General features: G+C 41.7%; 1 protein-coding gene across 44 annotated transcripts in view; it reads left to right on the top strand.

Annotated features, from left to right (window-relative positions):
* The window catches only part of cast (calpastatin), a 53,960-nt gene that overhangs the window by 19,462 nt on the left and 7,583 nt on the right, over positions 1 to 26,915 (top strand). For 8 of the 44 annotated variants that reach the window (XM_049574246.1, XM_049574263.1, XM_049574459.1 and 5 more), the window contains 17 exons: positions 14,577 to 14,645; positions 17,382 to 17,513; positions 17,880 to 17,990; positions 19,499 to 19,630; positions 20,203 to 20,367; positions 20,684 to 20,728; positions 20,812 to 20,904; positions 20,999 to 21,079; positions 23,151 to 23,189; positions 24,052 to 24,138; positions 24,333 to 24,392; positions 24,489 to 24,581; positions 24,670 to 24,765; positions 24,885 to 24,989; positions 25,159 to 25,275; positions 25,382 to 25,471; positions 25,635 to 25,691. In XM_049574246.1, the coding sequence (XP_049430203.1) occupies positions 14,577 to 14,645; positions 17,382 to 17,513; positions 17,880 to 17,990; positions 19,499 to 19,630; positions 20,203 to 20,367; positions 20,684 to 20,728; positions 20,812 to 20,904; positions 20,999 to 21,079; positions 23,151 to 23,189; positions 24,052 to 24,138; positions 24,333 to 24,392; positions 24,489 to 24,581; positions 24,670 to 24,765; positions 24,885 to 24,989; positions 25,159 to 25,275; positions 25,382 to 25,471; positions 25,635 to 25,691 (1,572 nt within the window). Of the gene's footprint in view, positions 1 to 4,200; positions 4,348 to 6,328; positions 6,380 to 14,576; positions 14,646 to 17,381; positions 17,514 to 17,879; positions 17,991 to 19,498; positions 19,631 to 20,202; positions 20,368 to 20,683; positions 20,729 to 20,811; positions 20,905 to 20,998; positions 21,080 to 23,150; positions 23,190 to 24,051; positions 24,139 to 24,332; positions 24,393 to 24,488; positions 24,582 to 24,669; positions 24,766 to 24,884; positions 24,990 to 25,158; positions 25,276 to 25,381; positions 25,472 to 25,634; positions 25,692 to 26,915 lie in introns of those variants that run through there. The other 36 variants (XM_049574327.1, XM_049574335.1, XM_049574302.1 and 33 more) reach the window with 26 other exon arrangements.

The raw sequence follows: 26,915 nt of genomic DNA on the forward strand, positions 1-26,915 counted from the left end.
GAGGGAGACAGGTTTTTCCTATTTTATCTTATTTTGTTTTATGTCTCCATCTCCTCTTGCTGGAAGCCTCGGACATCCCGCCTCCTGCTCCCGTCTCAAACATGGAGGTCCCCCTCTCCACTGTTAAATAGCCTGTAACCACTGTGTGACACAAACTCAGTGCTTTGGTCATTAAATAATGTCGGGCTCGGGTCAGGTTCGGTAGAAATATGCGGCCCATGCCGCGCTCTAACACACACACACAAACACACGGAAAACCGGACATTATCATGAGTTTATAAAAAAAAAAAACCTGGACGCCCCGGACACCCCGGACGGGATGTGAAAAGTGGACATGTCCGGGCAAAAGAGGACGTTCGGTCAGCGTAGAGTTCACAGAGTCCCTCTGGTAGCTACTGTTCTCAACCAGACACTCCTTTGTAACATCCAGAACTAAAACTAACACTTGTATCCCTCTAAGTTCTACCAGTCTGTTTCAGTGTGAAAAGTTTTTCTCTGTGATCTCTCGCCAGTAAAAGTATACAACATCAGTTCTGTGTTTTCCCACAGACCTCATTTAAGAAACCTGATACCTCCCTGCCTCCCACTTGGAGTTTGCCTGTAAGCTCCCAGAAACAGCATCAGAGATTCAGATTAGAAACCCCCCATTTCCAGCTTCACAGCTCTGATTGGCCAGTCCCTCTGGATGGGTGTGTCCACAGTCTGCTTTAGCTCATTAGCTATCAACAAAGATAAGAGTTACCAGGGGTTACTAAGCAAGGCGTTTGGATCCAGTCTAAGCATGCATGAAACATACCAGCTCTGTCTCTCACACACATAAAGACTCTCACAGTCAGAGACACAAAAGCAGAGGGCAGGCTCTCTTGTGTTTTTGGAGTCAGTCGGGGCAAAGCTGTGAAAGAAGATTTATTTTGAAAGGGCTCAAACTGGACACAAATATTTCTACCAGTGAGATGCCAGGGCAGGGATTGTGCAACATGTTGAGAAGATTTACCTGTTTGTCCTTTTAAAGATATTTTTAGTCAAAGAATAAGATCAGAGGAATTTAGAGACTGCACAGACAATTCCTCTTGACAAGGCCATAGGTTTCATGTCAGCAGTGGGAGGACACACATGAAACTGGGGGTATGGGGTCCTCCACCAGAACATTTTAGCATCAAACTCTTCATTTTCTGCATTCTGGTGAATTTTTATGCACCAATTTGTGCCTTCACTGCGTCAAATTATAGTCTAAAAGGCTTTAAATTTGTCAAATAATTAAAACCCTCTCATGTTTTTATTGTGGCGGACAAATGCACATTTTAAATATTGAAGGGAACATGTGCCCTATGTCCCTCCACCTACAGAAAATATATCTCCTATGTTCAATTCTGTGTGATCTATGTTCAAGGTGATAACCGTGTGTCCTTTAATCATTGACTTGCCTTGGCTGTTGTTTAAGCGAGTCTATTCATGTTCAGAAATGCTTCCAAGAAGAACAAATGTTACTTTTACAATCGCTAGAGTTCACTGTGGGGTGATGTAAGTCATAAATGTCATGTTGAATTCTCTGCTCAAAGGGGAACACCACCTAAATTAAGAATTCCAATATGTTTTGTCCACGGCCAAGGACAGTTCAATACATATTTATGAACATGATCTACTCTCACTTAAAGCCAGAAACCAGAGAGTCTCAAACTAATGATGTCATCAAGTATACAGTCTGGAGCTGCTCCAAAGACAATGAATGCGAGACTAATGTTAGGGACCCACAGAATGTTTGTTTTCTTTTTTATACCCAAAGGAGCTTCATTCCACTGTTGTGTTCTCAGCTGTGAAACAAAAAATGTCCCCATATGCTCAGAACAATCCTCTGGGAGCTCTCTGTGTCATGTCTATGGAGCAGCTCCAGACTTTGAGTTTTAGCACAGTGTAGTGTTGTTCAAGCGAGGTATAACCATAGGAGACGATAAAGACATTTAAAAAACGGCAGAACAGAACAAATCGGTAGTGTGGTGACAAACAGTGCCGGCCCGTGGCATGGGCAGTATAGGAGAATGCGCCATCATCCATAGGGGGAACCACAAATGGGGGCAGAAAAAAAAATCAACGTTTATCCTTAACTGTTTTTTTACAAGTACTATTACTGCTATTATTTTGAAATATTCCAAAAGGCCACATGAACATAACTACATAGCAAAGCTTGCTACACAATGAAGAGGTCTTTTCTCTGGGTTCCTGCGCCCACGGCCCCCCTCCCCAGCACGTTACACTTTACCTGCTCTGTTGGGTAGATGGACGACTTATCCAACGTCATGGGAACCATGAAACACGCTGTATCGTTATCATGCCATAGCGGCAAAGAGAATGAAAATGAAATAATAAAAAAAACAAAAACAAATTGGTGTTGAAATAGACAGGAGGAGAGTGAGTTAACCTCTAAACAGCCTGAGGTTGCAAGGAGCAGCTCACAGAGGTTGCATTGATTTACAATGTGAAGCATTCAAGCTCTATTCTGTAAAAATGAGGATTGGGCTAAGGCTAAATTATGAAATATAACTTTTAACTACATACTTGATTAATTCAGCTGTTTGAAGGAGAAATTTGTTGATTTATTCACAGCACTATAAAATAGATATTGAAGAGTGAATTATGATGTATCCTATACGCTATATGCGCAATGTGTCTCAGGGCCTCACAGACACCACTGTCTACAACACTTCCTCCACCTTCCACTGTCACCTCATTTGCTGTTGTGTGAAACTTAACTCTGCCCTCTAGTGACATCTATTGACTGCATATATGCCAACATGGACGTGTGAGGGCAGTGATGTTTAGTATGTTTGAAATGGACGTCTCTATATGTAAAGGAAGTTTAAATGAGCCTTTAGAGCATGGGAATAATATGTAGCTACTACTACTTCTACTACTATTACTATAATATGAATTTTGAAAATGGCCGAACTTCCCCTTTAACACAGAACAAAAAAACGCCAGACAGCACTGATACCCTTTTCTTATTTTCTTTGTTTCTTTGCTTTGAAAAATATCACATTTAAAACAAAGAACAGTTTTCTTATTCATGGCAAAAATCTACATGTTGCTCTAAAATGACATATTTTTGATGGTCAATATGTGGCACACCTGCCATGTATGCCCATCTTGTGTCCACTCAGCATAAAACAACACACTGATAAGAAAGCTGACAGACACGGTGAGCCTACACAGCACTTTCATAAAACAATGCTCCATTCATTTTTATCTTAGTGCTATGAGTATTGTTAGACACAGGGCGGCGCTGTTCTCCAAGCACTCCCTGTTTAACATGTTTGGCATGTTTTGTGAAGTGGAGCGCTTTATCTGAGAAGTAGTTAAAAGTGTTTTTGGATTAACTCAAGTAGGTGACAGATTATCAACTAATTAATATCCTGAATGCTCAGAGTGTGTGTGTACCAAGAAGGAAACTGCTGTGTTTTCCTAAAATTCTTACTTAACCTCTGGCTGCTGTCCAGAGGCTGTGTTTCCTGTCTGTTCCTGTGTTCGGGGGCTACTTTGAACAGCTGTAATAGCCAGCGAGAACATGTCTCAGCTTGTATTGATGGCCACCTCATTTACAGTGTCCTCGTTCAGTGGTGTCTATCCTGAATTTACAGTTCTTCTTTTTCTCTGTTCTGTCTTGGGGTGTGGTTTGGACTACATGTGATGTGACCCCCCTCCCTCTGTTCTTTTCTTTCCAACCACACACACACACACACACACACACACACACACACACACACACACACACACACACACACACACACACACACACAGCCTCTTGTTTGAGTGCTCTGCAGCCTAAATTCCTAAGCAGTGAGTCTCTCAGACACACCCAGACTGTGCCAAACAACACTGCTGCAGCAAATCCACATCTGCCTCATCATTACTCCGTCATCCTTCAGCTCCTGCCTCCACAATAACACTTCCTGCCGATACCTTGATGTAGGCCATCGTCTCTGATATCAGAATGCAACATCCCTCCTCTTCACAGCCCGCCCCGACCCAGCCCAAAGTTTCCCTAAAGCTCACTTAGGTCTATTTATTTTTGCTGGCAGCAAGAGAACAGTGGGTGTGTCTTTGTGCATCTGACTGTCCAATCTGACTGAGCCTGCTCTGCTGCCTTGTGGCAGAGGAGGTGGAGCCAGGCTTGTTGTGCTGCTTCCATGAAGGCGGAGCACCAAGTTTTTCACTCCTGGGCGTGTGTGACTGTATGTGTGTTTACATATGTGTGTTTGTGTGCGTGCATGTGTGGCTGACATACAGTGATTCCACAGCAGGAATCTAAGGTGAACCAGCCTCAAGAGATACACACTCAAAGTCAAACTTATGGTAGGTACTCTTCTTGCTGTTTTTTTATGCAGATGTATGTGTGTGTGTGTGTTGAAGGGTTTCCTGTTTGACTGATACCTGTCGAATCATTTTGACGGCTCTGGTTATGATCAGACGGTTGGAGGCTTATCGTTGATGTGCTGACAGCCATGTTGTGTTTGTGTGCGACAGCAGTTTGTGGGGATCAAGTTTGCTGCCTTTTGCATGTCAAGTTAAGGACAGTCAGCAGAGGAGTGAAGATTACTGTGTTGCTGTTATTGTTACTTTTATGGATCCCGAGGGCAGTTGTCGCCAAGGTAACAACAAAATAAACAGTAAATAGTCAACTGTGTAGACTGAGGGATGCTGCATTTATGTTTAATTATATACATCATCAGGGTCTAACAACAGCAAAGTGATCTAACAGTATCCAGACTCCTGTAAACCAGGGTTTGTTGCTTATTGTTGATTTAAAAAAGTATGAGTCAGTGTGCACATGATGGACAAATATAGAACAAATACAGCAGAACAGAAGATCAGTGCTTCTCCTCTTGGTTCCCGGTTACAACCAGGTAAAGTTCATGTCAGTTTGCAATGAAGGGCGGATGAATACAAAGCAAACAGAGAAGTTACGTACGTATAATCCCCCTGCACAAAATGTAGCAGAGTACATTGTGATATATGAAACTAGCACAGTGCTGTTAAAGTACGTTAATGTGACGATAAAGTGTATTAACAGCACAAATAGCCTATTACAAAACAGTGGGTTTGACAGGCGACCTCACTCTTGAGTTTACCCAGCTGTCTGTTTGCTCTTGAAATCCTCCCTACAGCAATGACATTCATCCTCACGCAGCTCTGCACTCACACTCAAATCTTTTACACTTCTGCTTCACGTTCTTTCCTTTTCACACTGACTGCAGCTTTCGTCATTTCCACCTCTGAGCCGAGGTGATCAGTGTTACCGCCATTGACCATTTAGACAGGCTGCCAGTGCTATTTTGAAGTCATAGCATTAGCTAAGAAGCTACTTCCAGCCATATTCACATGTGCGTGTCTGTGGTTTGTTGGGTGGGGCCCAGCATTAGTCATCATTTTTCATTACAGGCACAAGCTGCTGCCTTAATTGCTGTTGTTGGGTAAGCCCTGGATATACTGCATTGTTTCTCCACCTCTGACAGAACAAGTACATTGCGAGTTACATGCGTCATGCAGAGAGCAAGACCCCAGATGTTCTGGAGTTTTAAGAGGACTCAAACCTCGAGCACACTGACAGTTTCCGTCTGAGATGATGTGTCAAACTGAACGGGTGCCAGTTTGAAATGAGCAGCGGTTTCAAATGGCACTCTGCTGCCATCACCCATGCTCCAAAATCTTGTGTCTATTTTGATCACACTCACCACAGCTCTCCCTGAATGACCATGTTGTTCATATCAGTGTCCTGTTCCTGACTATGTCAGTCAGTGTTGTCCTCACCGGTTGCTACTACAGTAGCTAAAGCTCTGTGGTTCTGTCTGTGTGCATGCAGGAGTGTGTGGGTAGCGTGTGTCTGACCACCGGAGACATGGTCAAGCACCAACCTGAGTGCTCTCTAATAAAGTGAGGTTTGATTTGTAGGATTTTGTCTCACTGTTGCGCTTTTTTAAGACTTAGTAGAGTGGCCTCTCAGTTTTTGATGAACAAAGGTTGCCACTGCTTTGAAAACAGAATTTGTGTTGCTTTCGGTCACATACATAGTTTGTTGTGTTGGGATTACTTTGTCCACCAGTGTCATAGCTGAAACAAATGACCACATGCTTTGTTATAGGTCTGTATGAGCACATGAACAGACTGATAACTTGTTATGGCATTGACAAAGATTATGTGTCAGGCTTTATGTGAATATATGTTTGTGTGTTGATGTTTATCATGGTGTCTGTGTTTTAGGCTTCTGATTCACAGTCTTTGTCTGTCAGCGACAACCTTCTCTTTTAACAGCTGTTTATATGTCCCTATGAAATAGATTCGAGGGACCTATCGGCCCCTTCCCTTACCCCGACAAAATTTCTACCAGGTACGGCTGTGTGACATTTTTACCGTCTGCACCCTTTTATTTTGTCTGTGTACATGGCTGCTGGACATGATAACAGGAACACCCTACTGCTCACAGTGCTGTGTAACACAGTCACATGACAATCTGCAGTGTTGAATCAATTGTCACTGTTTCAACAAAAATGTAATGGGCTTATAAAGGTAGTATTTGCTGCAGGGCTTTCTTAGAGGAAACATTAGTAAGGTGTTTCTGTTACTTTGTTCACCCCATGTAGTATTTTGGCTGTGTGAAAAAAAGTCCTGCATAAGTCCTGTATGTAAAGTCAAAGTCATTCCGACCTACCAAGCGGCAACCTCAGGAGCCGAGAAATTAAGCCAAAAAGACGCAGTTGTCAAAAACTGCAGTTCTTTGAACGGCCACTTGAGGCTGGTTCAAGAAGCAAGTCCAGAAATGAACATGCTTACAGCCTGGTACAGGAAATGGTTTTGGGAAGGAATTCATGAACACACTTACCATGTTGTAAACACCAGCTCACGAGTTCCATTTCAGCACAGCAAGTATCCTCAGGCTCAGTCAGATCCTATGAGGCCTACCAACTCGGGCTAGCCTGAGTTTCACTAGCTTAGAGTTCCTTAATGTGAGAGAAGCTAATGAGGATGATAAATGCTAATTGTTTTTCTGTCCAAATTAAAAGGTATTTATTAGTGTACTTACGTTATGTACTGAAACCTCCTCTCTAGCTTTAGACATACTGGAACTCAGCGATGAATTAAGCAGTAGATATAGAAACACGTAATACGTAACTAAAACTTGTTCACAGTATGTTTTTGCTCGCTAATGCTACAGCTAGCATGACATTTTTTTATAGCACAGCTTGACCCCCCTAGGAACACTTCAGCCTTGCAGTCAATTTTATTTCAGAGAGCACTTGCGGTATTGCAGCTTAAAACTCCCTTGCAGCCCAAACAGCATGTTCCCCATAGGCCAACATTATAAAAGACACGTCATCATAATGTAAGTCTATGAGCCAAGTGGGAACTCATGGGTGGGGCCAGCGGGAGAGAAACTACTGCACATATTCAGTGGGCTGCCTACCGTGGCGGTAAACCCAGAAGCTAGAAACCTTTTTGGTGTATGTGCCAGGCGAGCAGTTCCGTTGGAATGAATAGGTGCCATCTTGGTATCTACAGTAGGTATTATCATACATCTATGGTGCAGCTACTTTAGGCTATGGCTAAGCCTTGTGTGTAGGGCTGCTGACCCAATAATTTTTTTGGCTGCGTTACAAACCTAAATGTGTCAGTAGAACTAAGTAATGAAAAATAGAAAGATAGTGAGAAAGCTACTGATTTTTGTGGGAGAACACTCTCGAAAACATCCTCAAATTAGGGTGGGGCCCATAAACTGTATAAAGCAGGTAGTGCCTATTCATTTTGGTGTCTGTACCTTAACTCAGGTATTGTACTGGCAGTAGTATCTCAAAACTTTGACTTATACATACACTTTGCTCTTGGGAGCTGTAGTTGTTAAGTGATAATGGAATAACTGTAGTTGTTTGTGGGCCTGTGTGGAGTTCATATTTTTACTGTACAGCTCAGCAGATATCCATTCACCTATAGTATGGGTTGAAAACTTGAGTGACACGTTTCAGCTTTTCTAGAAGAACAAAAGCTCACGTTACAGACAGCAGATTTTACTGCATGGAGGCAGGGCCAGACTCTTTTAAGTCTCCCTGAGGTTACCTATGCCTTACATGTAGGAAAGCATCATAGCCTAATGTGTCAGGCATGTGCCAAAAGCATGTTAAACATTATGTATACTGTTTGCACTGTGTCATATATATGGACAGTCTGTTAAAGCAGAGAGCAGTCTGCTTGAGGAATGTAGGAATGCTACAGTGCGGAGTCTCAAGAGACAGAAAGAGCTCAAAGCATTTGGGTGGGTCTCAGGTGAGCACACAGAGTTCAGTCTGGTGATATAACAAACCTCTTTTTTAGCTTAAGACAACTGAAACTCAGGGACGAGTCCAGGAGTAGATCATAAATACTAAAGTAAAAGAATTCCAGCAAAATGATATCACCTTTTACTCAGTACAGGGAGAAGACCTTTTGTGCTTCACTCTTTAGCATGTTCATGTATTATTGGTCAATTTTATGACAATCTGGTATTGACATTGGGAGTCATCTTGTAAACATGTAATGTAGTGTCCTTCCTGCCTGTTGTACAATGCATTGCGTCCCTTAATTGACTGTGAACAAAATGAGCTGTTTGTTTGCCTGTTGGACTGGTATCTGAGTGGTTCGCTGTACGTGCTGCCTAACCTGTCTGTGAGACCTGGCATCTGTCGTCCACAGTGAAGGCAGGGCTGGTAGCAGACTTGTTCAGTGCTTTTGATGTCAGAACAAGCCTTGAGGGGATACTCTTTTGTGTGTGTGTGGTTTTGAAATGGATCTCATCACTGTTAGCAATGCAAATGCATGTGGATGTTGATTTATGCATTTGTCCTGACCTCTACTGAATGATTATAACTTAATAAATGTGTATGAGGGGTCAAAGAGTTAAAAAAAACACTGTCACGTTACATAAGATCAGCAAGTAAACACATGCTTCCATGGTTATGGTCTTGAACTGTTGTTCGTGGACTCACATGACAAAAAGGCAAATTAGTCACCAAATCTTGGCCAACTTCCTTTAATTTCAACAGACGGATCCTCTTTGAGAGTTGTGGGTTTGCCATAATGTATATTTCTGTAAGGGAAAGTATAAAGCACATTTATGATGTCATACCTTGGTTTCTGAAACATGATGTGTTTATTTCCAATAAGACATCATGTTAAAGACAAGAAGGTGACACACGGTGGTGAAAACAAACCCTTTGATTAAATGAAGTGATCATTACAGTGTGTTTTGGGCCTGTAATCAACCAAAGAAAATCTTGGTAGACTGAAATTCTACATACTCTAACACCAATCCATTGGTCGATGGGGGAAAAAGATCAGCATGTTATCTCTTGTTTAATTGAATTGGCCACAGTGCACTGGGTGTACCCTACCTGGTAGCGTTGTGTGTCCACCAGAGTGTTCTTTTTCCTGTCACAAGGCTCGACATGAACACTTGCCCAAGACAAGTAAACTCACTCGTTCATGCAAATGGATGCCTCGAGTGAAAAACACATGTGATCTCCACTGAAATATTATCTGAAAGTAAACTGCGCACTGTAATGCTTTCCCACCTGATCACTGTGCGGAAGTTTGTTTCACCACAAACTGTTGAACATGACTCATGAGAAAAATCTGACATACTAGACACTATGTCATGAGCAACATAACATTACTGACTTGAAACATCTCTGTAACGCTGCATGCAAGAGAGAGACCTGCTATTTTTAGCCCAGAAGCTAACGTTAGCCATCGTACTGCTCCAGTGAGGGCTCTGGTGTGATTGTATTCTTTTCAGAAGCTTTATAATCCAGCCTTGAATGCAGTGTCTTTAGACTTAGTAAAATAAATCCATAGTGATAAAATCCAACTTTAAATGCCTTTGTAATTATTTATCCATTTTCTGATTAAAAATGACAGTTGAAAAATGTTCAACTTAGGGTAAACGCTGCACTTCTTACTGTCACCCACCATCCAAATAGAGTGGAGAAGTAGCAGGACGAATACCACAAAGACCAGCCATCACATAGGACATCTACAAGTGCTGAACAACAACAGTTAGGATTTTTAGCTGTGGAAAGAAACACTTTGTTAAAGTAACACCAGGAATTGTCCGACCAATGAGAATTAAGTCGGACAAGAACAAACCCAAGGCATGGTAACCAGGCTAGCTGTTACCCCTTGTTTCCACTCTTTGTGCTAAGCTAAGCTAACCGCTAACTCAGCAAGAAACTGAATAAGAAAGCAACACTTCCCACAATGTTTCACTATTCCTTAAAATGAAAACAATAAAAAAGTTTATTGCAGAAACAAATGTTTATATTATCCATTGAAGCTTCTGACTGACATAATGTTTTGGTATCAGCACTGAAATCCAGGTATATTAACGCCAGTATCAAAATTCCAGTAGTACCCAGGACAAGTTTAATCGCACAAACTTTGGCACAATTCAAAACGTTTCCAGCATGACTGAGTTTCATAATTTTGTCAAGAAAATATCTTAGCTGGTGCGTTTCAGTTTCACGTGCCAGTTCAACTTGCAAAACACATCTGACACTTCATGCATTATCACCCAGCGTGCAGCATAACTCTGCTTCCTTTTGTCAGTTATTAAAGATTTTTTTGTGGTAACGTAGTGACAGAATAATATTTCCTGCAGATAACAGGAGCAACATGACTTCCCCTGTGGCAGGGGGATGCCCTGACTGCTTGTGACCTCACTTCCTTCTTTGGGCCACTTCCTTCTTATTTCTAAACAGCCATATGTTGACTCTTCCAACGCTCAGTGAATTGATAATAATGATGATTCTAAACAAAATATGTCAAATGAGAAAAATGAAGTAATATAGGACATGTGGAGGGCATGTTCTAAGTTGGACTTAATTTCACTGTTTCTCTGTCTATATTCAGCAGGTGTATGAGGTCTAAAGGTAAGAAGACGGGTATCTTTTTGTAGAATAAGCTTTGAGGGTTTGAAGAAACATTTGAGCCACAAAGCTGCCCTTTAGTTGATGCAGGACTAGAAAAAACACTGAATGTGTTTCACATGTGCTAACCCTGAGCTGGGTCGTGACCTTATCCATGTAAAATGTGCCACTGGTGTGTGAGGCAATCATTTAGCTGCAGTCATTTCTAAATCAAAGGTCCCAGATTGCAGAGGATTCAGAGTGGTGCAACTCACAATGCGCTCTGTCTTTCTGTGTCTCTGCCCTCCTCTTGTTAATCTGTGTTTCTGTTCACTCACTGTAGTCATTCACAGACATTTACAATCTGGTTTTACCCTCCACCCTGCCGGCTCAGTGTAAATAAAAGGTGGTGCACAGCTGGCTTGACAGGTTAACTCACTTAGAGGCTTACAGGTGAGTAGACGTGGGATAATGGTAATTTGTAGACATAAATAGTTTCTTGTCGCGGGACTTGACGGCACCTGTCAAGAATATTAAACTTATGATAAGCACACAAAACAATGTAAAAACTGTCATCTCTGACCATATGTTAGCATGTAAAGTAAATTACAGTCCAATGAACAGACAGAAAAGCAGAGTAATGTTCTCTAACTGGCTTGGTGAGATCTGACCGTACCATGATACCAAACAATGCCCTGGGTTGGATGTGAAAGTAGCTGCAGTACCTCTGACCTGGTGTCAGTTGGGTGGAGGCTCTGTGTTCTTTATTCACGCCACCTGAAAGAATTGGGCTGGGCTCTGCAGCATACTTGGCTCCACCTGGAGACCGGCGCAGGCCTCCAAAATACTGCATGCACAGCTTCCTTCAAAAAGGAGTTTACTGAGTACACTCTGTGAGTACGTCATTAAATCTAAAAATACAATTCCCTCACTTACTCTTTGGAGCAGAGGACACTCGAGTAGGATGTGTGGGATTGAAGTCATCCTTTTTTGCCACTGCTTGATGAATATTGTTTTATTCAGTTTGCAAAAGTGCATGTCTTTATCATATCATTATCATCAAAAGAGGACGAGTGGAACTATCCTTGTTACCACGATAAAGCTTTAAACCAATAACACCCACCAGATGTGTTCTCACTGATTTGTTGACAGAATATCTACAGGATAGTGCAATGATGCTTAATTCAGCACTTTCCAGTGGTGGTAAGTGTCTACATTTACTCAGGTCCTGTAGTACATGTATTAGTTTTACCAGTACAGGCCTTCATTGTCAATTTTTACTTAAATGTAAGATCTGAGTACTTCTACCACCTCTGGTTGTTGCTGTTGATTAATACTGCAAGTATTTCCTCCAGCAGTGGCTCCATATCATAATGGCAGCTTGTTTGTTGACTTCCCCCCATTTTGTGTCTTGTAAATCCCCCTAATTCCAGTTAAAAAATCCTATTTGAGCAGTTTCCTGGTTCTGCACCAAACTCTGACAGTGACAGTCCAGCTTTGAATTTTCAGCCCTTGCAGACCAGTCCACACTGTTTGCTCGCCCCTGCAGTCCTAAGATGATGTGTGTGATAGAGCCCGATCAATATATTGGCAAATTTGCCAACGTTAGCTTTTATATCAGGTTTTGGTGCAAATGCGGGATGAAAAGTAGCAAGAAATTGCTACGCAGAAATGTCAAAGATACATTTTACTTAGTTTGTCCCAGTGTCACGATACTGGAATTATTAACTTCTTCTATTATTAACAATATCTAAAAAAAAATAAAAATTGAAATGTTATACCACGTAGAAATGTAAAAAACATTAAGGTAATAAAACATAACATTTTTTTAAATATTACATGGCTATGACATGATAGCGACTTTTCTTTTCTTGGTTAGCAGCAGAGGACAGTAGAATTACTGAAGTCAACAAGAATAAATAAAACTCTTACATTAATGAAAGTAATATTCTTCTTGTAGTGCACATGTTCAAACGCATCTGAGATGTCCTGCTCAGTAGGCCCGTATACCTTGGCCACAATACTGACAGTAATTTAAAGAATTCTTATCAAAAATGTTTGTGTAAATTGTGTACATGTAAAGAAATGTATATACTATATATATATATTGTGTAATGTTGTTAGCTTTTTTAAAACACAAATATTTATTTAGCATTAAAAATCCAGTGTTAGGCCAGCTGTACTACATAATATGTACGATGGATGTAAGGATAAACAGATTTAAATGTACTTTCAGTTCACTCTGAAGTGTTGAATGTGTTGCTGTTACCTGATAACAGATGAGCACACATGGACACACAGTGACTGCATTTTTCATTTTAATTTATTCTCTGATTGGGTTGTTCTGGAGTAAAAATCCTGTTTGTGGCAGCAGATTGATGTACAGACCACTTAGCAAAAGATGAACTTGATCTGTAGTTTAGCCTGTGTATCTCAACTGAGTCCAAAGGTACAAAAATGAAGCCAAAATATAACAAATATGGCCGCTGCCATCTTATGCTGGTGATGTCATTTGGAGCTAGAGTCTGCGTAGTCACAATCTCTGCAGTATTGAGTTCTCACTCATACACCCATCCAACCAATGGTGAGCACACTGGTTGGCACACGCAGCTATCAATCATGACGTCAACCCCGTCTTTATAGCATCCAATAACTAATTAAAACCAAACTTATCAGAAAAACTAACTCTTGAACATTTATCTGCATGATAAAAACTGCTTCTTTGAAAAACCATCTTTAGGAAAATTTATTTGACATGTACTTTGATCTTTTAGTTTGGCCCATGACCCATCCACTTACATGTAAGTGGTGGAGTTTATGACCTAGACTGCTGCCAGCCACCAGGGGAAGATCGAGATGTTTTGGCTTCACTTTTGGGGAGCTTTCATGTTACATGATAACTTTTGCAACTAAACGGAAAAGAGTATCAACCACAAAAAGTCAAATCTTTTCAGGAGGAAATGTAAGACACAGATCACTGCACCGCTGCCACTGTTTGATAGATGCCATGTGAGGAAGTACAGTGCAGCACAGACATCACTGTTGTGTGTGTGCAAGTGTGAGAGAAGTAGCTGCGTTTGATGGACCAGTCAAAGGCCAACCTCGTTGGGTCTCTTTGCGGACCAATGTGAATGATCTCAGAGTTAATTTAAGGCTGTCTGACGTCAGTAAAAAAGAGTAGCTTGTGAATCCTACATTTCTTGTCACTGTTGTCAGTTGCTGAAACAACCACAGACAATAATACTCAGCGTCTTTGCTGTCTGCTGTCAAACAACAGTCACACCCTTCAGTCTGGAATGTGATGCTTGAATCAACCAACTCTGACTGCAGTGTGATGGACGTGTTTGTGGAGACTGTTGTAGATCTTTACCTCTCTGTCTCTCAGTCCTTTCCCAGCTCTATCTCTGTCTTAAAAAAAAAATAGTTTGTAGTTGTGTTGACAGGCGTCATTTTCCTTGCCCTCCAGAATGAGCTGCATGGAATGTTTGGTTTCTCCATAAATGTTGGCTGTTGTGAAACCGAGACGCTGCTCTGTGTGAATCTTGAAATTATTATGATGGTTTCTTGTTTGATTTTTCACTGCACATGCGTAACTTCTCTCTCTCTCTCTCTCTCTCTCTCTCTCTCTCTCTGTTTGTTTCTCTCTGTCTCTAGTCGCAGGCTAGCCAGGCCACACCCAAACCGGCAGCTCAGGTCTCCACTGTGAAGCCTGCACAGTACGAGGTATCAAACATTCCTCTTTAACGCCCTTTAACCTCTTCTTGTCCTGTCTTTCTCTCTCTCTCTCTCAGAAGAACCCTATTTTGTCCACTTCCTTCGTTCAATCAACAGCTGACTGACCTCTGACCTGCTCATTATCTGGACTATGTGTAGTATTGTTACTTCCTTTCCTGTTTCAGCTTCATGTTTTTAGCAGTTTGAGGCAGAGTGAGGGAATGGACATAGCTGTGTCCTCACACAATAAAGAAAACTTTCCTTTTCCTTCCATTCAAGCACAAAAGAGGTAACACCCAGTTTCTCAGTGGGAAGCAGTTTAACCCTTTAATGCTGCTCTCAAACAATGAATCAAAGTAATTGTCATGTTTTGGTCATTGGAGCAATTTCCATGTTACAATAGTTCTTGAATGTTTATTTGAATAGAACTTGAGCAAGTATGTCAGTCAGGACTGAGGGACTATAAAGGAGTTACTCTGTTTATGACTACATGTCAGTTTTGCATGTTTATTTTTAGGATCTTTCCTCTTGTTAACATACCAGCATGATGTCTGCTGCTAGAAAACAGTGTTAGCTATGAACTGTGTATCAAAAGTTCAGTGCAGTTTATAGGAAACAAAGTTGTCTTCTTGGCCAAACAAAGTCTTTAAGTCTTCATTGAAAGTACTGAAAGTCTCCTAATGACTAGCTTTTGTCATGAAACACCCTCATTTGGCTCCGAAAACAAAGAGCTTTCACCAAGTCCGCTGCCTAACTGCCTTTCAGTATTCTCTGTGCCTTCTTCAAGGCCAGACAGTTCTGACAGGACACATCAACAGGGCCAGCCTGAAGTGTTTTCACTTGGTCTTCAACAACTGGGCTGTGACATTGTCTATTTTGGTGCCCAGCTTGTAGAGAAAGGCTTTGGTGGGATATTTGAACTCTGCAGAAAATAGGTGCACTAGTATTTAAAACATCATAATATGAGACAATGAGATGTTTTGAATTTACCAAGTTATGTACAGATGAAGCTTGTATTACTCAGTCATTAACCTTTAGCTATAAGTGACTCTTGTTAGCAGCTGACCTCGGTGCCTCTTTCATGGCCTCTTTGTGGACTTCCTACAGCTGCTCATGTATCAGTGGCAGTGTATATGAGCAGTGCTGTAGTAGGTGGTATATCATATTAAGCCACAGTAACAGCCACTATGTATGGTGCATCAGTACAAGGCCATCTAAGAGACAAGCTTTACCTCCTTTTTTCAACTTAAAGGGGCACTCCAATGATTTAATATTGCTCTTCCATAAAGTTGGAGGACTCATTAGAGACAGTTTTAAAAAAACAAATGCTCAAAATCTAAAAATATATCCTGAATTTTGTCTCTAATATTTTTATGTGGCCTTGTCCATTTCCAGTCTTGTCTCTTGGGGTCCATGTCATTGGTTCGACATCCCATTAGTCCGACTGTCCGCAGTGCTGAACGGCTCGCAGCGGGCGTATGGTGCACTGCGACCGGCTTGAGGCGGAGCAGGCTCACAGCCTTTGCCACTTTCTTTTTCATTTTAACCCACACCATGATCTTTTCCTGACCCTAACCAAGTGGTTTTTGTGCCTAAACCTAACCAGACCTTAACCACAGGGCATCATGATGATTTCGGAATGGACTTAGGAACAATTAGTTTAATATGGTCGGAACAATGGGATGTCGAACCAATGGGCTGTTGAACCAATGGGCAGTTCCCGTCTCTTGGCTTCTGGATGCTAACACTAGCCACAGTAAATACACGTAAAAAGTCTTTGTTCTGATCATTTCAAACAGCCTAGTATCCATGTCTCAAAGTTCACACTTTGGCCTGACACCACCACATACACCACAGATGCTGGATTAAACAAACAATGTGCAAAGGTACATTTGGTATCAACTAGCTAAGAACTAGCTCAACTAGCAGCAGCTTCATGTTTCTGTGGTCAAAAGTATCAAGAGGTTTTATGCTTCATGGTAAAATGGCCAGTGAAAGTGAAGCCAGTGTGTCCACAATATTCATAGCTTCCCTTTTTGTTGCGTGTTGCTTAAAGTCCCTACCTCATGTGCACGCTGCGTCTAGGAACGTCCTGGATACAGACAATAAGAAGAAAATAAGACAATACAGGCAGAGGGCAGAGTCTCTGCAGAAAGATACACTGACACACACTTCTACTGGTTCATGAGTGATGATTGAGAGGGATTACTTCTGTAGGAGTCTATTTTTTGTTACACAATAATAAGCCCCTGTCACAGAAACGGACCAAATGAAAACTGCTTTAGAAGAATCACCAGATACTACATTTCCCATAATGCAACAAATAGCACAATTTCAGTTGATGCTCTCTGGCAAATGTCTGCCTTTTTCAAATGTATACACTCCTAGTTTGTAACAGACGCTTTCAGTTATATATCTGTAGTGTAAAAACGCAAGCGGACATAATCTGACCTTGATTACATCACCATGACATATTCAGGGTCATTTTCTCAGCTATCTTTGAAGCCACAAAAAAACATTATACAGCTGTATTTACTGCTGAGTAAGCTGAGTAATACTGCTTGTGACAAGTAAACTGATATTTGTGTGTAAAATCAGTGGATTGCCCCTTTAACAATTCATTTAATTTAGTCATGAGACAGTAAATACATTTGCTACTGCCACAAATGTATACAGTCAATGTAGTCATTCAGTGGGCTGTGATAAAGGTAGATGATCGACTTTTCCACACCTGGTACGTTGCAGAAGGAATCATCAGGATCCGCCATGGCTACAAGGTCTGGGGGGGTTACCTCAGCAACAGGTGGAGCTACCAAAAGTAGCGTCACAGCAGGAGGAGGCGCCTCAGTTGGGACAGCAGCAAAAGCCAAACCGGAGGTAGACAGACTCTGGATACCTACATAAAAGGGGCGGGGGGCTTTTGGCTGTTTGGTCTAATGTAACATGAGTCACTGCTTCCTTCTACACTCTGAGCATGTGCTCACAGTGAGGCAGCTCACGTCTCTTCCTCACTGGCTTCATCTTCTTTTCATCTTTGCAAAACAGTGTTTACTTCTTCTCTGTATGCGGTGTCTCTCTCTGGCTCAGCCATCCAAACATCTTGACCTTTTCAGAGGCTGAACACTTGCTGTATCACGTTAATGAGCTCTGACATCATCACGCTTGGATGAACGCTCATCACCGACTGTGGAGCTGAATAACTTTCACATGACTTTCTTTAAACACATGCTCCTTGGTTTGTAGACTAACGCTACGCCGGCAGGTGCTACTGTTATTGACATGTCGTCCGCTGGGGCTACACTTGTTGACATGACATCAGCTGGGGCGAGGGGCAGTCCTAAAGAGATGCCTAAGGTAATGGTGTCAGAATGACGAAAGAGCTGCTCGGTGCTTTTCTTTTTGTTTACATTACTGCTGATCATTTTACTGATGTTTTGATTGATTTTCTACCAGCTGGGCAGCTTGCAGGTACAAGGAAATTTTATCAACCTTATTTTAAATCAAGGCTGGGTCGATATGCTTATCTCCAGATTCAATACAACACTGGGGTGCCAATTCGATATGTATTGCGATTATATACTTAAGTATTGTGATTCAGTATTAAGATTTATTACTTTTTTTTTTTAATTAAACACGGGGAAAAATAAATCATGCACTTCTAGAAACTGTCTATCATGAGACATATTTCCAAAAACAGTGCACATAACATGTCAGGCAGTCTTTCTAGTTAGTTACCCAGCAGTCTCTCCACCTCTCCCCACAGCTAGGAGACTATTCAACTGGGGCGCTGGGCGGAAGCTCTGGAGACGGAGCTCACATTAGCAGCTGTAATATGTCGAAATCAGGTGCCGCAAACCCCAGCACCAGGGGTCACAGTGGGCTGGGTCTAATCTGTGTAACTGCAGCAAAAGAAGGTTCGCTGATCTGACGGAGAGTTGGTCCTGGGTAGACTGAATTTGAGTTGCTATTCTAATTGATATGACGATCTATGATGATCAGATATGACGTCACGTTACTGGTAGATCACCACAAGAAGAGTCGCAACATAATTCCACCTCTACATTTGAATTATATCCAGTCAGGCGTAAAACAGTTGATTAAAAAATCGTAAAAAGAAAAATCATCGTGCTTGAATGAATCAATTTTATCACTGAGGTTGTGTTGCTGTCAGGTTGTAATGTCTTGTGAGTCCTGGTTGGTTGGTTAAGCCATGTGCTTGAGGGAAACTCCAACATACACAGTTTGTGTGTCAGCAGCTTTAGAACAGCCTTTCTAATTTCACATGATCTTCCTCACAGCACTCATGATTGCTTATCATATTGTGTATTGTTTCAGTAAATCTCTTTTGGTTTATTTTAGGTTTTTAGATTTCTGATCGCATATCTGGTGAATACAATGCTAAGCAGCTGACTCACATTTCAGATACAAAGGCTTCCTGAATGCAGCAAACATCCTGTCTGCTACTGTTATGTATCTCAATAAGTGTTAGAGCCCTTGCGAGCTACCTGACAGAAAATCGATTCAGAGTTTAGAACAAGGTCAGCAGTACTGTAAAGCATACAAAGTTTGTTTTAAATGGACTAACCTTGAAATAGCACCGTAATTTAACCATGCACACTGATCAATGGTCAGATTAGTCTCAGTAGGACTGAGTGGTTAATAACTCAGCACTTTTGACATGTGTATTCTTGCTACAGTGGCAGATCTGACCAGAGATCACTGTACATTTTCTCCTGCTCTGTTTTCACTAACACTGTTTAAATGTTGTCCACATCTCTTGTCAATATGTTTGCTGGATTTAGAATTGCTGCAAATCCTAAGTCCTTGTGTTTGTGAGTAATCATTTGGCTACATGTTTGTAGACTGCTCCTGTTTCCCAAGTCACAGCCACAGCTACAATTCCTTCTCTTGCTGCTGGAATGTCTGCAAAACCTTACAGCCCAACGACCGCTGCTGTGACCAAACCTAAAGAGTCACCTAAAGACACAGCCAAGGTAGACTCAACTGCTGAGGCTTTTCAGACGCCTTTCTTGTGACTCCTGCGAGGCTTTCTTTCTGCAACATCTTCTTTGTGTCGCAGAGTCTTATCAGGTGTTTGCTACTTTCTGAGAACACTCAGATCCTTGCTTCGGACATTGCTTGCTTTGGGAGTTTCTTTCTTCTCTACTTTGGAGTTGATGTGTTGGGAAGTATAAAGGACTTTTTCTTCTTGACTTTACAGTCCTTTGCTGCTCATGCCTACGCTTGTTATTGTATTTGCAAATGGTGCACACCTGTCCACTTGCAACACCACACATACATCAGAAATCTGAGTGAAAAACAAACGAGAGGAAATAAATGGAGAGGACACGCCTACAGTTTCTTGGTTTGTCTTAGTTTTATTGCACAACACCTTTTTGACAAATGACAGTCATCTAATTGGTGGAGGATTTCTTCTGCTGGACTCACTGTCCTGTGTTTTATTCGTTTTTTCAGGTGCATAATTGACCTCAATCATGAACTGCACATCTGTAATTTTACTGGACATGTACTTGGCCTATAATAGATTCAATTCATTGTATTTTAGAGTGTTGCTGCCACCACAACAGTCAAAGCTGAAGAGCCTAAAGCTGATCCAGCTAAAACACCACAGCCAGCTGCAGGAACTACAACTGCAGCTGCAGCAGCCACAGCTGCAGCTGGAAATGTGTCTGTGCAGGGGAAGAAAGGAGCCGAAACAACACGAACGAAGGTAGATGATCCTGAAACCAACAGGGGTGGAGGCTCTCTGATACTTTCATCCTGTGTATTTCCTGTCTGGGGAATATTAAAGGATATGTTGCGTTGGATATTTTCACGGTGATCTGCCTGAATAGACCAGTTCTGTGCTGTCAGGGCCTTGTGAGAGTTTTCGCTGGTGTCCGACTTCGGGGAAATGTCTCTTTCTGGATTGATTTATCATGACTAAAGTCCACACATACTGTAAATCCTACCACACTAACGATGTCAATGTGGTGCGTGTTTTATGTCGTTGAGTACTCTTTACTGATCCTGGATCTGTGTTGCAGGTGCAGGTGGAGGTTCCTCCCGCAGCAGCTAAAGGAACCAAGGAGGTAAAGATATACTGAAGCCATATGAGTTTGCTTTGAAACGCATGTTGCTCGCTCCAGTGTGCTGAGTTGTGTTGCATGCGCAGGAGGATCCATTCGATGCCCTGGCCAGCATACTGCCATCGTCTGACACTGTTGCACGCCCACAGCCTGAATACACCGGGCCAGAGGTCAAAGAGGTACAACACAGCGTGCACGCATGTGTGTATGTATATAAACACAGCTGTAGCATGGATCTGCCGTGAATAACCGTGTGCGTTGCATGTGCCACAGCATGACATCATTGCCGAGGTGGGTGAGAAGTGTGGAGAAAGAGAGAGCACGCTGCCTCCAGGCTACAGGCTCGAAGATATGGTCAGTCCTCATCTTGTGTTCATCACCTTTTCATATTCAGCAGTTAGCTCTGTCACATCGCCAACAGTGTGTTTTCTGTCCCATCTATTCTATTATGCCTTTTTTTTATCCACCAAGGTTTTATATTTGTAAAACTTTCCTCAAGCTGAAAAAGCAATTTAGAAATCCCTAATGTCATCACAATGTAAAGTCGATGGGCCGAGCAGGAACTCACGAGCGGGGCCAGCGGGATATACACTATTGCATATATTCATTAGACTGCATACCATGGAAGTAAACCCAGAAGCTAGAAACTTTTATTGGAGTGTGCACCAGGCAAGCACTTCCATTGGAATGGACGCCATCTTGGCATCCAGTATTGAGGTATTATCATGAATCCATGGGCCACCCCTTTGACAAATATGTGGGTGCGTCACTGTCCTTCTGTAGGAAGTAGTTGGGAAGTCATTGTAGTTGTAGAGTAATTGGGAAGTTTTGAAATGCTTCCATTAGGACACATTTATCATTTTTTGCAGCTAAACTCACACAAGACAGAAGTAATAATCTTTGGCCCTGATCACCTAGCAAAGAAATTACAACTGTTTATTGGTCCTCTGGCAATTAATATAAAATCTACAGCGAGAAACTTAGGCATGGCTTTTGATTCTCACCTGAACTTTAAACCACATGTCAATAATCTCATTAAATCCTGTGACTTTGACCTGAGAAATATTATCAAAATTAAATAAGCTGTCTTTTCCTGACCAAGAAAAGCTTATTCATGCTTTTGTATTCTCACGCCCTCGATATCTGTAATGCACTGTTTACATGCCTCAGTAAATCTTCAGTAAATTAGTTCAGAGTGCTACGGTTCGCATTTTAACAGGGACAAATCGTAGGTCACATTTCACCCCAATTCTTGGCTCCCTTCATTGGTTGCCAGTTAACTTCAGAATTGATTTTAAGATTTTTTTTATAACTTTTAAAGCTCAACATTGTTTAGCCCCCAGTTATATAGCTGAGCTTCTGACTACCTATGCTCCAAGTCCTGACTTGAGATCCTCAAGCCTACCCTCACTAGTCGTCCCTAGATCAAAACTAAAGGTGAGCAGGCTTTTGCCATCAAGGCCCAAAGACTGGGATTCTCTGCCTGAGGAGATTAGGCTGGCTAGCACATTATCCGTTTTTAAATCATTGCTTAAGATATTTTTATAGTAAAACTTTCTCTTGTAATGCCTGATTTGTACTTTTGTGATTTGTAACTTTTGTGTGTCATTTCTTTTTGTTCTATTTTTGCCTCCATACACACTGTTTTTCTTCGCTCTTACATAAATATTGTTTTGTTGTCTTATTTTTATGCACTTTGTGAAACACTTTGGAACCTTGTTAAGATGATTGCTCTACAAATAAATATTGTTATTATTATTATATTATTATTAAATGCTTTTCAACGCCGGTAGCCCCACAATCAAAACTCCATTCACCTCCATTTTATCGGGGCAGAAATGAGAAGGGCTTAGTGTCAAACCTCATGCTTTTTCCAAGCTTCTAAGTTTGCTGCTGTTATTGTTCTTTGCATGTTTTATTGCTTTGTTTCAATACCCTGTTTTTATGTATTGCATTATGGCCCCAGGGGCACTATATTGTGTTCCTGGTTTTTGTGTAACATGTAAGGAAAGGAATGACAATAAACCTGAACTTCAGCTTATTTTTGGTACCAGCTGTAATATGTCTTTTGCACTGAATCCCAAAAAACTGTAAAGTACCAAGAGCTGGCATCAAAAGCCTGTTCCACATTCTAGAGTTTTAATTCTTCTTCTTTTTCTCCAATTTTCAGCTATTTTATGTAAGCAGAATTGCTCACAGGAATGGCATAAATATTGTTTATACAATTAAAATGATACTCAGCCCTAGAGATAAATATCTCAAAAATAAAAAACAAAATTAAACGCATGTCCAGATACCACGAGAGGAGAATATGTAGGGGATTTTTTTGTAATTTGGGTCAACTGAGCCTTCAAGGCAGCATTTGTTGACTCCCTGAATTATTTCAGCATTTCTTCCGGTCTAAACTTAATGTCCTTTTTTCTAGCCTCCAGCTCCTGCAGATTGGAAACCCAAGGACGTTCCTGTAAGTCAACCTTTCACAGCCCACATCTAGTGAAGTCACAGCCTCCTATGTTCTGCTAATTTTCTCTTTCAAACTCACTTAACTTTTTCCAACATGTGTAAGGAAATGAGCGTGCACTCATATTACACACACATATTTGGGAAGCACTGTTTCCACTGTCGATCTGGTTCCTCTAGAGTGGGGAATGTATCATTGCACTGCTGGGTGTTGTCTCAGCAAACAGCACAGGACCTACCTTCTCTATTCAAGCTCGCTGGCTCTTGTCCGACCAAACCCAAACACGCACCACCACGTAGACGCACACCCATGAGCGCACACACTGATACATCTGTTACACACTTTGAAATCCACCCATATGTAGATTACTATTCACTCACCCTCAACACACCCACATTTGCATCATAGCCTACTCCCACTCTGTCATCTTGTCTTACGAGAGGCTTCTCTAGCTCGGTGTCTCATGATCTGCTGCCACCCAGACACTTTCCTCTAGTGTGAGTTTCGTGTTTTTAGTTTTGTTGCTTATCATGCTTTGCTAAATCGAAGCAGCTTTATGTGTCAAATGTGTATTTGATGTGTTTATTTGTGATTTTTTATTTTTTTTGTCTTCATGGAACGTGAAGGGTGTGTCTGTTCTTTCCCTGCACTGTTGGTGAATACAGTCTGGTTCCCATTATTTTGCCCTTTTGTTTGCCTATAACTTGGACAGGCTTGCCCTCTAGTGGAGAATCATGTGGCTGTTCTGGAGCATAATTTGGATTAATGCTTCCTAAATGAATAAGATTAGTAGTTTAATGAAATGAGATCATGTGAAAATATTGTGTTGTTATCTTGTGGTGATGCACTCTGTCTTTCAACCCAGAAACCACTGAGTACAGACGAGGCCCTGGATTCTCTTTCAGCTGGATTCATGAGTTCAACTTGTCCAGGTGCAGACACACAACAAGAGGTGAGAGTCTGCCAGCGTGTAGCACTCTGCTGCTAGTCCATCCTCCACCTTTACATGTGACCTCTTAAAATTCTCTTGTAGACACTATCAGCACTGAATATACACATGCACCTAGGCATAGCTTTGTGCTTTTTTAGTAGTCTCACAAATTCCTGTCCTGTATTTTTCTTTATGAAATATGTAAAAAAAAAAAGGATAATGCTGTCAGTGCCTCATCTGCCGGCCCTACTAACTTTGCACCTCCTCCTGTAAAGGTAAAGTAAAGCTTGCTTTCAAGTCTCTGTGGTTACAGTGTCATCTGACTGAACGAGCTAAACATGTTAATATCTAATGGTGTGTTTTTGTCACAGAAATCTCAAACTCCTGCAGCAGCCAAGATGGAGAAAGAGTCGGGTGATTTCTCTCTGGAGGCTGGACTTACGTCTGCTACTGCTACTGCCATGGTACAGCAAGCTCACATCTCCTTTTCTTTCACCTGTGCTGTTCAGAAAAGTTGTTTATCTTGAACGTTGTCTCTGTTGGCTGTTGTAGAAAGCAGCTGCTCCTGTGGCTGAGAGTCCTCCTGTTGATAAAAAACCCAAGATGGAAAAAACCACCACAGTGGACACCAAGCCCAAGACTGATGGGGTGAGAGATACAGGATTTGAAGTGGACAAGACACTTTGTCCCCATGTCTCTGCTGTTCTCTTTTCATACCTGAATTGAGATGAGTAGTTCATTAATTTCCTCTCCTGATCTCTCCCCAGGGTGACTCTATGCCTGGGGATGCTTTCAGTGCTCTTGCTGACACGCTGCCAGTAGACAAACCAAAACCCGAACTCCCTAAACTCAGACCTGAGGACATCGTCTCGGTAGGAACGCAAGCAGCCACACTGTCTCATCCTCATACGTTGTCACAGCCATTGATTGCCTCTCTAATGGACAGTGCAGTCAAGGCACAATTTCATCTCCACCCAGAAACAGTTAGTGACAAATTTACCACCAGGCAATGTCTTATTTCCTCCTCTTTCCTTTTAACAGGAGGACAAACACAAGAAGGAGAAGGGTGTGCTTGTAGGAGAGAGGGAGGACACAATTCCCCCAGAGTACAGGTTTAATAAGGAAGAACTAGAAAAACTGCCTGCTCCAAAACCCGAGGTGAGACTGAGACAAATTCTGTTCAAGCTCTTGAAATATCACTGTGATATGAATACAATAATATCAGGATTTTTCACTCTCTTTTCTCTCTCCCCTCTTCCTGCAGCCCACCCTTGGTACTGGTGAGGCTCTGGACATCTTGTCTGGAGACTTCTTGACCTGTTCAACTCCTGCTGTCCAGGATCCTGTTGTGCAGGTACAATGCAGATCTGTTAACTGAACAGCTGACTAAAGTGTATGAAAATGGCACAAATACAATATCTATTATCCACTTAAATTATGTCTCTGTTGGTTGTTTTCGAAATCCCCTGACATCCCTCCTGTGGCTGTGTGTCCTGCTGACAAAAAAAAACAAAAAGAAGAAGGTCCCGGGTGATTTCTCTCTGGAGGCTGAAGTTACTTCTTCTACTGCCAAGGTACAACTAGCTCACACTGTCTTTTCTGCGAGCATTGCTTGGCTGGTACAAATGATTACGCAGAAAGGCCAAAAACTGCAGTTCAGTCAGGAACACTTTAGTCAAAGAAAACTTTATTTCCATTGCAGTATTATATTTGGCGGTATGGCTCTGTCCTGGGGCCCCTCTGCCTTTCCTCGGGCCTACGCAGAAAGCCTCCTCCAAGTACTTAGGTGAAAAATAAAACGGCGTTTTCCGGCGTCTTTTTAGACGTGCGTTTTTGTAGACCCTTCTTTTTAGATGTGTGTTTTTAGACACGCATAGACACTGAAAAGTTAAAATATTTTCAACTTTTTGAGTGTCAGACGCCAGTAGCTAGCGCGCATTGAATAAGCGCATCCAGCGTTTCAAGCATCTTTAGCATCTCATTTCTGTGTGATCACCCCCCTCATCCAAACGTGGTCACTCCTGGCTCCATAAATCCAAGATGACAAAGGCCAAAATCCTGAACATGAAGCTTCAGAAGAGAAGTCCACAAACCAATGGGTGACATCACAATGGCAACATCTATTACGTAATGCAGTCTATAGGCTGGTCAGACTCGACTTATGTTAATGAGCTCTGTCAATTGAGGATAAAAGTCCATGTCATGACCTGGACGTCCATTCATTTGGAAAACTCAGAAAAAAAGACACATCTTATGACTTCATGTCTTGGCTCATTCAAACAATTTGGAAAGCAACAAAATAATCCAGGTGCAAACAGGAAGTGTTAACCATAAAGCAGCATGCAGATTTGCCAAAAATAAATAGGTATACAGTGGTCCAGGAAGAGTCCTAAAATCAGGAAATGAGTTAGCATTTTAGCACTCCTCATTCTTTATCTCATAGTAGATGGGTTTTTGGTTAGATGCCTGAAATAAGGTTTTGTTCTATGTCAGTGAATACCCCACCCATGAATTTTGAAGCTTTCATGTGTCTTAAAAAAAGGTGGTGGCTAAATATGGCTTGTGGACCAATTTTTAATGGCCCACACCTTGTTCACAATATACTATATGTGGCCCACCACACAATATTGGATAATCAAGCAAGATCACTTAGCATTTTTTACAATTACCTCAGGCTGGCAGCACTATATAATTTGACATGCACCATGTAGGAACCATGCAGGCAGGGCTGTCTTTTCACAGACAGTAAACGAGCAAACGAATGCTTTCCTAATAGCAGACATTTTACGCTAGGTAGC

The sequence above is a fragment of the Epinephelus fuscoguttatus genome, linkage group LG1, assembly GCF_011397635.1.
Source record: "Epinephelus fuscoguttatus linkage group LG1, E.fuscoguttatus.final_Chr_v1".
In the NCBI taxonomy this organism is placed as follows: domain Eukaryota; kingdom Metazoa; phylum Chordata; class Actinopteri; order Perciformes; family Serranidae; genus Epinephelus; species Epinephelus fuscoguttatus.